The sequence below is a fragment of the Gymnoscopelus microlampas genome (genome assembly GCF_963454915.1).
Source record: "Gymnoscopelus microlampas genome assembly, chromosome: 22".
Lineage (NCBI taxonomy): Eukaryota > Metazoa > Chordata > Actinopteri > Myctophiformes > Myctophidae > Gymnoscopelus > Gymnoscopelus microlampas.
The window spans coordinates 1771366-1787587 of record NC_139959.1 but is presented as its reverse complement, the minus strand read 5'-3'; the positions used below and the strand labels follow the sequence as shown (position 1 = coordinate 1787587).

Below are 16222 nucleotides of genomic sequence, written 5' to 3'. Positions count from 1 at the left end.
ATACAGCCAGTATACAGTGACTAACTTGCTAGTCTCCAGGTTTTCTTCAAAATAGGTAGGACACTGATTTAATTAATGAAATACTGAAATTTTTATTGGTGTACACACCACATTGGCATAGCGGCTAGCCACTGTGGCACATTAGGAGTCCACTATTACACATTCTTTCTGTGTTGGGCTATGGAGATGTCATTTATGGGAATGTTACTCCTTCTATCCTCAAGCCCAGATACAGTTTATCATTCTGCTCTGCGATTTGTATCTGGTGAACATTGTAGGACTCATCACTGCATCCTGTATGATAGGGTGGGTTGGCCTTCCTTGGCTGACAGGCGAAACAAACACTGGTACCCGTTTAATTTTAAGGCAGTTGATGGGACTTTACCACTGTATATTAAATCGCTGAGGACACGCTCCACTGACTGGCTCATGCTGAAGGTCCCCAAAGTAAAGACTGAACTGGCAAAAACTGCTTTTTGTTTTAGTGCCCCAACCACTTGGAATGACCTGCTGCTTAAATTAAAGATCTGTTCTCCCATAACATACAGTCAATTTAAATCTTTGATCACAGACCGACCCACAAGTGTCTGCAACTGCTTTTAAACTTGTGTTGTATCACACAATAGGGGAAAGTTTCTGTTTTGTTACGTTATATTTTATCATTGATGTGAATAATGATGTGAAAATGAAATTGTACTGGGATGTAACTCCACGACACTGCAAATGAGGGCAACCTCAATGTCTTTTGAGAATAAATAAAGGTTTGAATGCATTAATGAACATCTTTACCGGTTTATTTAACAAAGAAATTCTTTAAACAATTAGATTCCATTATCATGCCTTTCCTGTGGTCTCTCAAGAGTCACCGAATTAAAAAAGCCACTTATGTAAGCCCAAATCGGAGGATGGTCTTGCACTGCCAGATTTTTCTCAATATTACTATGCAGCAAATGTTAGAGTGATGATGTTCTATTTTCACCCTCCCCAGCATCTCCCTACCTGGGTAATGCTGGAAAGAGATGACTGCTATCCATATAAACGATACAACGGCAATGTTTTAATAAGAGCCTCAGGTGACATTTGGAGACAGATAGCCAAACGAACAGATCTGAGTGCATTGCGCGTATCGTTATTAATTGTAGGAAATCCATTATTCCCCCCATCCAATATGGACTCTGCCTTTAAGCTATGGGAGAGGGTGGGTATCTCCACCTTAATAGACCTGTACAACGAGGGTGTCTTTTCCTCATTTCAGCAGATAGTTGACAAATTTGGGTTACCCACTACCCACTTTTTTCGTTATTTACAGATCAGGGACTATGTCTCGAAAAATGTACCCCTATACTGTACATGTCACTGACACAGTCTAATATCAGGGACGTCATCAAGCTCTCTCCCCAAACCTTATTTCTGAGTTTTATACAAACCTAAGAGAGGGTAAGGTGGATACCTCAGGTATACGAGTAAGGTGGGAAAGGGAACTGGGAATACAGCTATCTAAAGAACAATGGAACAGCTCTCTTGTACAGATTCACAGATGTTCTACGAAAGACATTGTCTTATGCAGTTTAAGATTGTTCCATAGTATATTCCCCTCTGTGTCACCATTGTGTGAGAAATATGTCTGGGGAGGCCACTCTGGCGCATAGCTACATGCTATAGCCTATGTCCAATAATTTACACCTATTGGACCAAGGTCTTTAACATCATCTCCACAATACTCTCACTGCAAATTACCCCAGACCCCCAAACCATCATTTTTTATAATTCTGCGACCCTGAGTGGTCTCCCCCTGCCTCACAGATGTTTTTTATGTCTTATGTCTGGTAAGAAATGTATTTTATTGCTGTGGAAAGGGAAAGAAGGACCTAATGTCAAAATGTGGCTTGCCGACCTTGTTAACACATTGGAGGTAGAGAGGATCCGGTACCTGAGATTGGATCAGACAGATAGGTTTGATATGGCAACCCTTTGTTCAACACCTGAGGGAAAACGCCAATACCAACAATTAACATGGAACGTTGGTAATCGTGCTCTCTTGCCACTACCCCCTCTCAGGCAGGATCCCAGGGTTTTGTTTCCGTTTTAGTTATTTTGTTTCAGTTTCTCTTGATTTTCAATTATTTTAATTTCATTTTAATTTTATGTATTTGTTTTGTCCTGTGTTTGGCGTTTTACCTGCTCCTAGGTTCCTCACTATGGTGGGAGTGTTTATCTATGTGTTATTTTAAATAATATTGCTATCATGCTTTTTATTTCTATAAATCTCAGCAAAAATGTGTACCCCCACACACCCACCCACAGTCTTATCCCCATGTGCTGTCAATGTTGTCATTTATGTAAAAAAAAATAAAAATAAGGTGTATTGTTTGAAATATTCTGTACCATCACCATATAAAGCCTTTCACCTTAATAAAAAACAAATATTAAACAAAATGAATGAACATCTAGGGCTAGGTCTATGTATTTCTGGTAACATTATTGACCGCTCATTTCATTTGGCATGTCCGTGGGAAAGAATAAAGTTTTTTTTTTTTTTTACTTTAATTTTTCATCCCATGATTTTGTAACCCCATTTTTTACACCCAGTGCCAATTGTCCATGTAATCCTGGGCACTACCTTCCCTCTGCCAACCTAGGGAGGCCAGGGCCGAGCTCATGCCTCCTTCAATGCATGAGAGCCAACTGACCTTCTTGTCACCTGACAGGGGAGAGTTTCCCTGGTTGGACATAGCGCGTGGCAGGAACACGTTATTCTAACCAGTTCCCTTCCCCTCCATCAGGCGCCCCGCAGGCAGTATAGTGACCAGGATTACTGCATGTTTTTGTGAGGGTATCTACCCGGTCTCCAGTCGTCGGGGGGGGGGGGGGGGGGGGGGGGGGGCTTGTCTCCAGTCGCCCCCCTCATAGACCTCCATTCACTCTACAGTCTCCAGAGGCCCCCACCTTCCTGAAAATTTCTCTCGTTTGCCTGTCCCCGCCCCCTTCACTGCTCTATGAGTTTCTCAACGGCAGCCATCGTTGTTTGCATTTAAATGGACAGGAACACTCTATGCTTTTTAATTCATTATAGACCCCACCACCAAACAATGATGGTCCCTTGGTGCTGGTTGGGACCCAATAACATATCAATTTTATGTTTTATATGTTTTTGATGACGTTAAGGCCTGGATTTGGATCTCTCTCCCAGCCTGCTGCAGCCAGACTGTGGGAGAGAATCGAGCGACCTGGTCTGGGAAAACAAAACCCAAAAGCTGCGACTATATGGGCCACAGGAGCCCCCACGGATGGTCTCTTTGTGCTGGTTGGGACCCAATAACGTTTGTATTTTATGTTTTATATGGTTTTGATGACATCAAGGCGTGGATTTTTACATCTCTGTCACAGACTCCTGTCACAGCCAGCGTTGCCAGGTTCTGTGAGAGAAACGAGTGACTGGGTGTGAGCCCTTTTAAACCTACTGTATATAGTCAATTTGAAAATAGCTCACAACGTGTCACATCGTGACGGATTGTGAGCTTGTAGATCTGCTATTTTCAAATAAATCTTGGGGGACATAATAAAGCAGACCTGGCTGCAAACATTGGTGAGAGCATATGTCAGACAGCAGCAGCAGACAAGTAAGGTGCCTTGTAAACAGATGTTTAATGGCTCCAATTGTGCTAATAGGACATAATCATTGATCATTATATACCCCTTAGTCCCTAAGGAAGACCTGATTTGTTTTATTGAATATGATTTTAAATATATTTAGCTTAGTTTAAGGGTTTTATTTGCTTAAAGGAGGAGAAAGCTAACAAACAGTCCATGCTAGACACATATCATTATTCATAGAACATCACCATTAAAGCCTTGATTTTATGTCATATTATTTAAAATATTTATAGCTTTGTTTATTATATAGCAGTTTGAGGGAAAGAGCTCTAGCTCCGTTTTTGTACTGTTATTTAACATGACAGTTTAATGTTTTGTGGTCATGGGTCAAGGTGTGTTGGTCAACACATGTTTACCTCCATCTGGGTTGTGTGGGTTTTGCAAACTGCTCAGTGTAACATGCATGATATTATACAACCCACATGCTAAATGAGGAGAAATCAAATTAGTGATTGACTGTTTCAGACAATGTAATGTATTGTAGATGTTGATTCTAATCACTGTATCTGATCTGTTTATTTATGTCATTTATTTTCTGGGGACCCCACAAATGGAACCAAATGGACCCATGAGGGTCCATTTGGTTACATTTATACACTGTTAGAGTTAGGATTTTATAGTATAGATTGCGGTCCCAGAGGTAGAAAATGTTCAAATAGGGGTCTCTGTGATAGGGCATACTATGTGTTCATATTATTTGAGATATTTAATTATGTGTAGGCCTTTATGTATGGTCTACATGATTGTGGATGTTGTGTGTTCATTATTTCTGGGGACCCCAGTACAGTTCATCAGTACAGTTATTTAACATGACAGTGTGGTGCTAAAGCTGCAGTCGAAATCCAGCTCTTAGAGAACCACGCACTGTGATATCCCCTGGTGTGTGTTCATATTATTTTAGATATTAAATGATGTGCAGGCCTATTGGCTTTGGACTGACAGAGACAGGCAGAAAGCTGTTCAATACATGTTCATCCTGTGTGCTGTTGCAGTGGTTCTCAAACCTTTTCATGTCAAGGACTCAAAATGAATATATTTTTGGCCATTTGAAGATTTTTTTAAAATAGCCAATCTACAAGCTTGTAGATCGGCTATTGGTGATGAAATAGCCGATTGGTGATGAAAGGTGATGAAAGGTTTAAAGTGGCTAAAATGTGCAACATGGATTATAGGCCAAATGCTACAGCAGAGGAAATGGTGAGAAATCAAATGAGTGATTGACTGTTTTAGACAATATGCATTGCATGTTGATTCTAACCAAATTACTGTATCTGAGATATTTATTTATGTCTAGGCTCCTATGCTCTTTAGTGTTTAGTGTACATGATAGGGCAGTGGTTCTCAAACAGAGGGTGTATAAATGGAACCAAATGGACCCTCACAGGTCCATTTGGTTCCATTTATACACTCTTAGTGTAAATGTATAAAATTTAAAATTATTTTAAAGTATAGATTGCTGTCCCAGAGGTAGAAAATGTTCAAATAGGGGTTCTTCAAATGAAAAGGTTTGAGAACCACTGTGATAGGAGATACTATGCGTACATATTATTGTCTCCGCCAGGCCGAAAGGCATGGCGAGAGAGTATGTTTTGCACCCTGTCTGACCAGCTAATCTCCAGGACCGTTGGCATGATCGCAGCGAAACTGTGCACACACACTCCCTGGATGCCAATTCAGAACCTCTGCCCCAAATCTTTCACATGGGCCTGTTATAGCGCCACCAGGAGGCCGCTTTTTGCAAAACCCATTTTTGACAGTACTCCTACAGATTCTGTCCAAACGTCACGTAAATCGGTACACAGTGGCCCTCATTTATCAACGGAGCGTATAAACCGGCTTATATTTTTCCATATATTCGGCCGTACACCAACGTCGAAGTCACATTTATCAACAAATCCTACACAGCCAATCCTAGCGTACATTGGTTCGGAGACTTGATAAATGTCACGACTGAAACTGAGCGTCATTTAAATAACACAGCCTTAAATATTCTCGAAACGCCCTGATTTTACGACATGAAGAACCAGAATACGACCAAATAAAGCATGGGAAGCCAAAAGAGTTTCGCCGCCTCGCCTCGCTGCCTGTCAAGTCACACACGCACACGCCTCTCTCTCTCACACACACATAAACACACACGCCCAACTGTGTCTTTCATGTAATCCGTAGCGGTACAATCTTTGTCACGTAGGCTTGTAGCCTACATGAATGACATATTATGATACCAATCACATTGCCATGAATGTGGTTTGTATATTAATTTATTTAACCCATACCGAGCAGTGCACAAGCAGTCATGTAGGATATTCCTCGTGAGACTCGGACGGGCGGCAGTGATCCCGTGCTGCCACGTTAATTAGAGATTCGATCGTCGGGTTTACATCCTTAACCCAGCCAGGTTGTGTAGCCTACATAACTCTCTATGACATATCTCCATAACATAGGACAAGCTACTCTAAGTTTGTAGACCTCACTGTCCATGAAAAGATGGTCGGGGCTCCCGAAAATGCTCTCGCAGAAGCGCTTGTATATTTTGAAAATAGCAGATCTACTGTACAAGCTCACAACGCATCGGGATGGGACCTGTTGTGAGCTTGTACATCTGCTATTTTCAAATAGCCAATGCAGCCAGATCTGCAAGCTTAACCGAATGACTGTTAAAGCTGTTTGTTTAAATTACTTTATAAAATGTTATATTTTCACAGGGATTATTTATTAGTGTAGATATACATTTAGGAGTTGATTTTGTGTCCAGATCCCTGTCAGACAGTCAGACAATGCTGCTCCGTAGGTCTAGAATGGAATAAACAGGTGCAGCCAAAGTCAACAACTGCTATCGACCAGACGTGAGATCTCAGCCGTACCCCCATTATTTGGTCTGCGCCGCGTTGATAAATGAGGGCCAGTATCTCTATTTTTTAGCGGTGCCAGCCGCTCTACATTTGACTATGTCTGCGTGTCTGTCCGTCCGTCCGTCCGTCCGTCCGTATGTTATGTCCGTCCGTATGTTTGAACACGGCAAAGTAGCAACACATGCGCCACTTCAACACACACACACACACACACACACACAAGCCAATACTGCACACATGCGCACACACGAACACACGCACACACACACACACTTGACGTCCGTATGTCCGTCCGTATGTTATGTCCGTCCGTTTGAGCACGGCATTTAAACAGCTATAACTCCAGTTCGCAGCATGCTACGTAGTACAAATTTTGTACATGGACTAAAACCACCAATAGGGACGAACTGAAATTAATTAAGCCCCGCCCCCTCTGTCTTCCTATTGGCTGGGCTTTAAACAGCCATTATTCCAGTTTGCAGCATGTTACCAAGTACAAATTTGGTAAGTGGACTCAGACCACCAATAGGGACGAACTGAAATTAGTTAAGCCCCGCCCCAAAGGCACCGCTTCCTTCACACAGGGTGTGATTTTACTTTTTACTACTACTTTTTCACTATCATCAGTGTTTCCTTAATTCATGTTTTTTGTTTACACATGATTTTTTTCTATTGATATATTGCATTCATGTTCATGGGTATTTTCAGACATTTAACCACCTGTGAGGGGTTGTGAGCTTGTAGATCGGCTAGTTTCAAATATATGATGTATATAGGGTTTATTAGTGGCTAGCTGATTTTTATACTATATCAAATCTGAGAATCACTGTGCTTTTGTATAGTGTGATTACAGGTAGTAGGTACTCCTGGTTTCTGCTGGGAACAGGGTTCGAGTCCCTGCAGTGCTGTGCTTACCGTTTCACCTTTGTCCTGTTGTATGTTTACATAAAATGTTAGCACTCAATTCATAGATTCATAATACCTGAATGCACTTTTAATTATAGTACATCAAGCAGATAACCCTGTGATTACATCTTTATAGCACATGGTTGCATTACAGTGCAACCACAATGTGAACGTTCTTATTCACAATGCAACGTTTTTGTACTCCTATGTCCTGGTGTATTAGTCAGCACAGTGGATTAATATTTCTATCGATCTGGGATGTTATAGGTTGTGCAAAACTGTGGTCAATGAATTGCCTCTTCAGCTAGATTAAACGGCAGTCACTTATAACTGTTGAGACTCCTAGAACATAAGACGTGTTGACATGGATAGCTTTGTGTCTAATAACATCTCTGTGTTAATGAATGGGGTATGAGCATTATGTCATACAGTGTAGATTGTAGATCGGACCATGTCGTACAGTACATGGTCTACAGACCATGTCGGTCTACAGTACAACAAACTATTAAGATGTTTGTAATTACAACATGTACTGCTTGGTGTAATGTTTAAAGTAAAGTAGGCCTTGCACAAGCCCGGGATCGAACCCAGGACCTTTTGACCATGTCATGTGTAAATGACATGCAAATGGTCCAAACATGGACCCTAATGCTAATCTGATCCCTCCCACATTGACAGGAGAAACCTCAGCCAATCGCTCACAGAATGCACTACGGTACGGCTCATCCCCAACCAAATTCTCAAGACCTGTGGAAGTGCATTCCATACCTTTTTGTTTTTGGGAGCAGTTAGGGTTTAAGTATCTTGCTCAGGGGCACTTCGAACCTTAGGCTTCCCAAGCAGGCTCAACCATTCAACTATTGCTGCCAAACCTGCTACTAGGAATGACTGACCTGACCTTAAGGTCCTGCTGGGCATGTATCGTTGTAGCAGGTCTCTACCCCAAAGTACTTTACTCCAGTACTTGAGTGAAATTATAGATACTCCTGGTGAAACATTACTCAACTACAAATGAAAGTTGCTCAGTCAAATTTCTTTCCAGTTTAAGTATTGGAGTAGCTGCTTTTAAAAATGCTGAAATATTCAACTTCCAATGTAGTCTACATGATTTCCTATAAATGCAATCTCCAGTATAAGCAAAACATCCAGACTAGTCCGTACATGCATTATAGAACACATGAGTGCCAGTAGACACAAGGACATGAAATTGTCTATTGCCAGACACTTTATGAAAGCCGGTCACTCCACAGCCGATTTGTCATTTATAGTTATAGTCAATTTCAAGAAATCAAGATTGTTATCATTAAACAAAGCATAAATAAAGCTTTAAGATGACAATTTATCCTTGAGTGTAGCCGACCTGGGGCTGTCAATAGGGCTCACTGTAAGTACCAGTGGCAAAGGCGTGTCAGAATGAGATAATGCTTTGCTGCGTTGGGAGGAGCATATTGTGCGCTCTATTCTCGCTGCATGCACATAAAGCCAAACCTTGGTGTAAACAGCCATCTGGTACCAGCACTCACTACAGGTAAATGACTTCCTTTAGTTCTTGTCTTGTCTTGTCTGTGTTCTATTGAAATTAGTTATTTGGTAGTTAGTTTATTCTGTCCACCATTCTGTCAGGGGATTTTTTCTTTCTAAATAGCATAAGCCTACTATAATACCGACTGCAGTACAGTACGAATGTGCAAAAATAATCTGTGTTCATTTAACCGTGAGCATAATATTTAAAGCTGCGCTATGTGACTGTCCTCTTCTACCCCGGATTTGAACTCAGTTTCCTGCGCAAGTGCTGACATTTTTTACCATTGAGCTAATAGAGCCTGCCTGCTTGCTCAGGGGATAAATTGAATCTTGACCATCAGGCAGGTAAAAATGTCAGGGGATAAATTGAATCTGGACCATCAGGCAGGTAAAAATGTGTGTCAGATCCAGTGTCTATAGGTGAGACATGACCTTTGCCACGTCTAAATGTCTCAATAGAAGAACAGGGAGGGAGACCAAATACAAACACCCCAATTGTATAAGTTATATTGTATTAAGATACTCTACCATACAGATTGGACAAACTTAAATTTTATTCATAAAAATAAGTTACATAGTGCTGCTTTAAATGGGTGCAGTACGTTAGTCCGACAGCGCATTCCTCCGACAGCGCAGCGCTCCGACGTTTCAATACTAAACCCGAACCAAACCCGCACCCTAACCCTAACCGCACGCGGATGCCACATAGTCGGAGAAAAGGTCTGTCGGATTAACGCTTTGCTCCCGCTTTAAATTGCCAGTATAAACAGTATTTTTCTATTTCTCTTTTTGCCAATGAGGATACACGTTTAATGAATCATTCAGTCATTGTAGCATTCAACAATGACCAGGATACCCAATAGCATTGGTGCAAAAAGTGCTCAGAGTTTTACATTATGGCAGCGAAGGGGCCAGACAATCTCGGAGAGCGTCTGTCTGCAGTGGTGGAAAAAGTACTCAAATGTTTTACTTCAGTAAAAGTATCAATACTGCAATGTATAGGTAGGCTACTCTGTTACAAGTAAAAGTCTGGTGTTCAAAATTTACTTGTGTAAAAGTACAAAAGTATTGGTATCAAAATGTACTTAAAGTACCAGAAGTAAAAGTACTGAAATGTTTGAAATTAGCAGATCTACAAGCTCACAAAGCGTCGCGAGCTTGTAGATCGGCTATTTTCAAATAGCCTAGGTATAAAATAGGACTAAAGTGGTTAAGGACTAAAGTGGTTTTATAATGTAATAATGTATACCTGCAAAGTAACTAGTAACTACAGTTTTCAAATAATTGTAGTGGAGTAAAAGTACAATATTTGCCTCTGAGATGTAGTGAAGTAGAAGTAAAAGTATTGGAAATGGGAAATACTCAAGTAAAGTACAAATACCTCAAAATGTTACTCAAGTACAGTACTTGAGTAAATGTACTTAGTTACTTTCCACCACTGTCTGTCTGTTTATAGAAACTAAGTTATTAGATCATTGCAGTGGAGTAAAAAGTTACTTGAATGGGCATAATATACATTAGTCATTGAGACCAGCTGGTGCTCTGTCATCAAAACTTTCAATGACCATTTCAGTGTTCTTTACTTTAAATCTTGTAGAGATATTGTGTTTTCATGTGTTTTTACTCTGCTTTTTTATTGTGTTATCTTTTTTATCTCTAAAAGAAGTCCAAGACATGAATAAAATGATGGAAAACCGTAAGTAAAGAACTTTAAAGTCACAGGTGCCACGTCTCATTCAATACAATTCATGCTATGGTTTGTAAACTATGCTAACTTTAAATAGGTATTCCACCAATAATACTTCTGGATGATATTATATCCCAGCCTTAAAGGATGACTCCACCCATTTTCAACCTATCTTCATACAGTATATTGGTCCTCAGTAATGCTCATTATAATACATGGTAGCTACCATTTTTTGTCTACTCAGTCTGTGTCTCAGAGGACGGCTGTGGACAGTTCAGAAACAGTTCTGGAACTTTTCTTACACATTTTTAAATCTTTGAGGAAAAACACCTGCCTAAGGGCACAGGCCCCACCGCAATTTTATTTTACCTCTGGGGCGGAATCTGCCAATGCTTTGTCAATGCAAATGCGTGGATTCATGGTCTTGCGCATTTTCAAGAATCCACGCATTTGCAATGAAAAAGCATTGGCAGATTCCTCCCCAGAGGTAAAATAAAAGTGCGGTGGGGCCGTGCCCTAACGATGATGTCACTGGTAGGTGGGTTTCTGAAGTGCCACAGCCCTCCTATGAGACACAGACTGAGTAGAAACAAATTGTACCATTTCATCACGAGCATTAGTGAGGACCAATTATGAAGATAGGCTGAAAATGGGTGAAGTTGACCTTTAAGTGGAACTGTTTCTATTTGGTCATAAAGCTTTGTACATTTCGGAATTCCAAAAAAGCCACAGTCACTATGGTAAATTTAAAACTCTACTTCGCCATTTGAAAGCCATATGCAGTGTCTGAACACTGTTGTATTATGTAATTGTCTTTATTGCACTCCAGCGGATATCACTGGAAGATCGCTGGAAAAAACATATTGCACCTTTTAACCAATATCATTAGTCAAACAGAATAAATTAGATCAATGGGATCAACTATTAAACAAGATAAATTGATTTAGATGTATATGTGTGAGATTACTGAGATATGTGTTTTAGATGAATTGTGCTTGTTGATGGCTCAAGAATACCGGCAAGTGTAAAATTGATAATAATTGGGCATTACACTTACTTATTACTATTGGCTGAGAAGAACCCTGACTTATGAGTTATGCATGAATCATGATTGTTTGCTTTGATGTTGATCACTAAAGTATTGTACTATATTGTATTGTCAATGACTATCAGTATAATGCTCTGTAATGGCAACTGGACTTCCAGTCTTCAACTCTGAAAACATCTGATGAGTTGTTGGTAGGTAATGTAGTGCGTAAGAGAAGAAGGGGCAAGCCACCAAACATGACAACTGAATTCAAATTGAATTAAAAAATCTAAATTTTTGTTCATTTACCCTCCTCCCGTTTGACAAGTGATCTATACAATATGTTCCTCTGTAGTACAACACTCTTAGATTTATAGAAGAGGGGGTAAACTGTAGCCTTGAAACAGCAGTACATGAAGTGGAAAGTTTAGATAGATTGTGCTTCACTAACAGTCTCATGTTTCACAGAAAACAAGCCCAAGGTTCTTCAAGTCATCCGAGAGATAAAACCAGATGAGCTGAGCTATGATATTCCGAAAAGGCCCTTTCGGACGACTAACACCTCAGTAGTCTACAAGGGAAAATACAATCAATCTACTGTGGCCATCAAAAGATACATCTATCCAACTACCACCACCGCAAGGTTTGTGGCACACTTTTTAAGTTATTAAATAGTATATATATATATATATATATATATATATATATATATATATATATATATATATATATATATATATATATATATATATATATATATATATATATATATATATATATATATATATATATATATATATATGTATATATATATATATATATATACACATATATATATATATATATATATATATATATATATATATATATATATATATATATATATATATATATATATACACATATACATATATATATAAAATGGATAGTCTGTTGTGTTTCAATTGTCCAATTTATAAAATACTTGATAAACACACACCTGGACTGCATGTATCAGTATCACTGTGCAGCAACATCTTGATTACAATAAACCATGAATGTATTCACAGTTTTGTTTTTCCAATGGCAAGGTCTAAGCCAATTAGATCAAGACAATGATGAATACTGGCCGATAATTAGTTTAGGCCTATCAAATACCCATAGCTCTATTTATTCACAGTGACAATGAAGAAAAAGAAGATCAACACTTTAATCAATAGGATTAATAGATTGCTTGTGTTTTTCTCACTCAGATTTATTGTCAGTGAGGGAGTTGGCAGAAAACATGGCCAGCCTGGGAAAACAATAAATGCCTGTATTAATCTATGTATTCTCTCCCTAAAAGTGAGGTGAGGAGCATATTCGACAATGAGATTCAAACCATGAGCCACTACGAGTCACCGAACATATTGCGGATGTATGGCATCTCTATCCAGGATGAAAAGGGTAAGTAGGATTGGTGAGCACCAGACTCACCAGGAACCAGGCTCATTATTGGAACTATTGCTTTTATTTTCTACTTTACACGAAAGAAAATAGTTTGGTGTTCAATATACTGTAATTCATGTGAGTTGACCTTCTCCCTGCCTGCAGAAACCAACCCAAACTTCCATATAGTCATGGATTTCTGTCAGAAGGGAAGTCTTAGAGAAGTGTTGGAATCGCCGCGTAAACTACCTTGGGAGAAGAAAGCTTGCATGTGTTTGGGTGCCGCACAAGGCCTCTACAAGTAAGTTTCAAGTGGAAATTCTGCAGTAGAGGAAACAAATAGATTCAGAATAAGATTAATAACTAAGTACGAATCCAACTTGATGACATGACCTGATGACATAATAGGAAACATTTTGTCCAGATAAACAGACAAGATACTACAGTATTACTACTACTACTGAAAATAATACTAATGATACTAATAATAGCTGCAAGCAGAAATATGGCAATATATAACTCTCTACACTTTGATTCTGATAAATTACATTGACAACTGCTCTTTCTTCTTAGATTACATACAGGAGAAAAATGGAATGGAAGTATCACCAGTGACAATTTCCTGGTAGCTGGAGGGTACATTGTTAAGGTATGAAAGAGTCAAATATAAACATTATTTCATATTTGTGAAGGGATTAATTCAACGTTATGGTACACATTATTCTATATGTAATAATAATAATAATAATAATAATAATAATAATAATAATAATAATAATAATAATAATAATAATAATAATAATAATAATAATAATAATAATAAAGTTTTGTTTTTTAGACAGAAATCAGCCACTGCTCTACATCAGTGTGTGTTTTCTTAATGATACCCTTCATTACTTGTATTGTGATTAGCTGGCTGGCTTGGAGCTGGCACAAACAGAGAGGTCCTTGAGAAAGAATGTTAAGGACCCAAAGAAGCGCTCCCTGTGTTACCGGTCACCTGAACAGCTCGGTGCTATCACTCATGCGTACTGCATGAAATGTGTTATCTACAGGTCAGTCCTCTAAGCAACAAGAGTACATATTTTACACCACTTTTCAGAACACATTTACAAAGCTCTTTATATAAAAGAGAAAATAAATTACATAAAAACAATAAAGGATAATCGGATAGTCAATTAAATATAACTGGACATATTTAGCCAATAACTGAAATTAATGAATGAAAGAACCAAACAACACTGTATTTTTCCCCTTAGTCTGGGAATCGTACTGTGGGAAATTGCCACCCGTAAGAACCCTCTCAACGGTGCGTATCCTGAAAACAATAGTTAACACACACACACCTTTCTTGCACACTTTACAATTGCACAATTACCTGAACCCGATTGCCTCATTTCTACGACAATTTCTCTCATACCAGACTGTTCTACACCCAAGGAGATCTTTGATAGGGTGTATAAGGAAAAGCTAGTCGAACCACTTCCTGAGGACTGCCCTGAACAGCTGGGAGAAGTGATCACTGCCTGTCGTGCATATGACAGCAAAGACAGGCCAACTGCTAGAGGTAATTTTGTTTAGCTTGTTTTGGAGTGTTGCACCAGGGTTGAACCTGGGTGTAACTGACAGTGGTGGAAAAAGTACTAAAAATGTTTACTTAAGTAAAAGTATCAATACTGCAGTGTAGAATTACTCTGTTACAAGTGAAAGTCTGGTAAACTAAATTTAGTTGAGTAAAAGTGCAAACGTATTGGCATCAAACTATACTTAAAGTACCAAAAGTAAAAGTACTCATTATGCAGAATATCCCATTTCACAAGTTCAACAGTTATAATTTTGTTTAAAATAGCAGATCTATAAGCTCAAAATGCGTCGCATTGTGAGCTTAGTAGATCTGCTATTTTCAAATGGCCGAAATGCATTTTTAAGGGCAGAACAGGGAGGAAAAAATGCATTTTCAGGGCACTTTCAGGGAAAGAACAGTAACGTGTGAAGTTTTGAAGTGGCACATCTGTATATAGGGCTGAAGTGGTTCATGCATGTTTTGTAATAATAATCTAAAGTAACTAGCAACTAAAGCTGTCAAATAATTGTAGTGGAGTAAAAGTACAATATTTGCCTCTGAGATGTAATGGAGTAGAAGTAAAAGTATTGAAATTGGGAAATACTCCAGTAAAGTAAAAATTATTCAAAAGTGTACTTAAGTACAGGACTTGAGTAAATGTACTTAGTTACTTTACACCACTGGTACTGTAACTGACCACAGTAGGGATGATCTGATCAAGTGTGAAAACAATAGATATGGAATAGGGCCTTGGCCAGACTCAACTATTTACACTCAGACTCACCACTGAGAAACGCATTCCAATGAGGTGAAAAGTCTTGCTTGTCTATATTCACCCCAAGCTGGAAATGCAGGCGTCAAAATGTAATAAATGAGTTTCTTCTATTGTTTTACATCAATCACACCCAGTTGTATCTTCTCTGTGGTCACAGCCTTGCTGCACCCCTTTAGTCATTTCATCTTATGACTGGTGCAGTTGTACATTTCCTCAAAAGTGATATGTGTCTCTGTTCTACTTCTACAGAACTGGTGGAAAAGCTGCAAAGGGTGGTGGAGCAGTTGGCAGCAGCAAGACCATAGACCACAAAATAAGGAACACCATGCCATTAATGTACAGTATGACTAGATGGTATATTGTAACATGTCCATGGCAAAACTTTGATTACAATTTTTTTTTAATGAAAATCGTTTTTCTTTCATTAAAATGTTCTTATTTTGTCTTATATTTTGTTCATGCTGCTGTGCTATGATGTGTGTATACAGGCAGTATACAGTGGCTAACTTGCTAGTCTCCAGGTTTCTTCAGAATAGGTAGGACACTGATGTAATGAATGCAGAAATACTATCATTTTAATTTGTGTACACACCACATTGGCACAGCGGCTGTGGCACATTAGGAGTCCACTATTACCAGTGGCGTAATTTGCATAGGGTTGCTGCGTTATGAAAACCCATAAGCGGGATTTCACCGCAAGGGGGCCCCCCTGCTGGCGAGGATTTATATCTTTTTTAGTTCCTCTTAGCACCGAACGTCGAGGAGAAAGTGAAAGAAGACAGAACTATCGCTGAAAAGCGCAGAAATTTAGAAACAGCGGCTGCTG

At 39.1% G+C, this 16222-nt stretch overlaps 1 protein-coding gene across 1 annotated transcript; it reads left to right on the top strand.

Annotated features, from left to right (window-relative positions):
- Nucleotides 1-9287: 9287 nt before the first annotated feature.
- On the top strand, nucleotides 9288-15789 carry LOC311039077 (mixed lineage kinase domain-like protein; the record flags this gene model as incomplete). Its single annotated transcript, XM_084048719.1, has 9 exons — nucleotides 9288-9324; nucleotides 12104-12293; nucleotides 12975-13075; nucleotides 13223-13358; nucleotides 13631-13706; nucleotides 13970-14112; nucleotides 14317-14366; nucleotides 14481-14624; nucleotides 15646-15789. 9 exons carry the CDS (start codon nucleotides 9288-9290, stop codon nucleotides 15699-15701), a joined length of 933 nt encoding a protein of 310 aa, XP_083904845.1. The 3' UTR covers nucleotides 15702-15789.
- Between the last annotated feature and the right edge of the window lie 433 nt (nucleotides 15790-16222).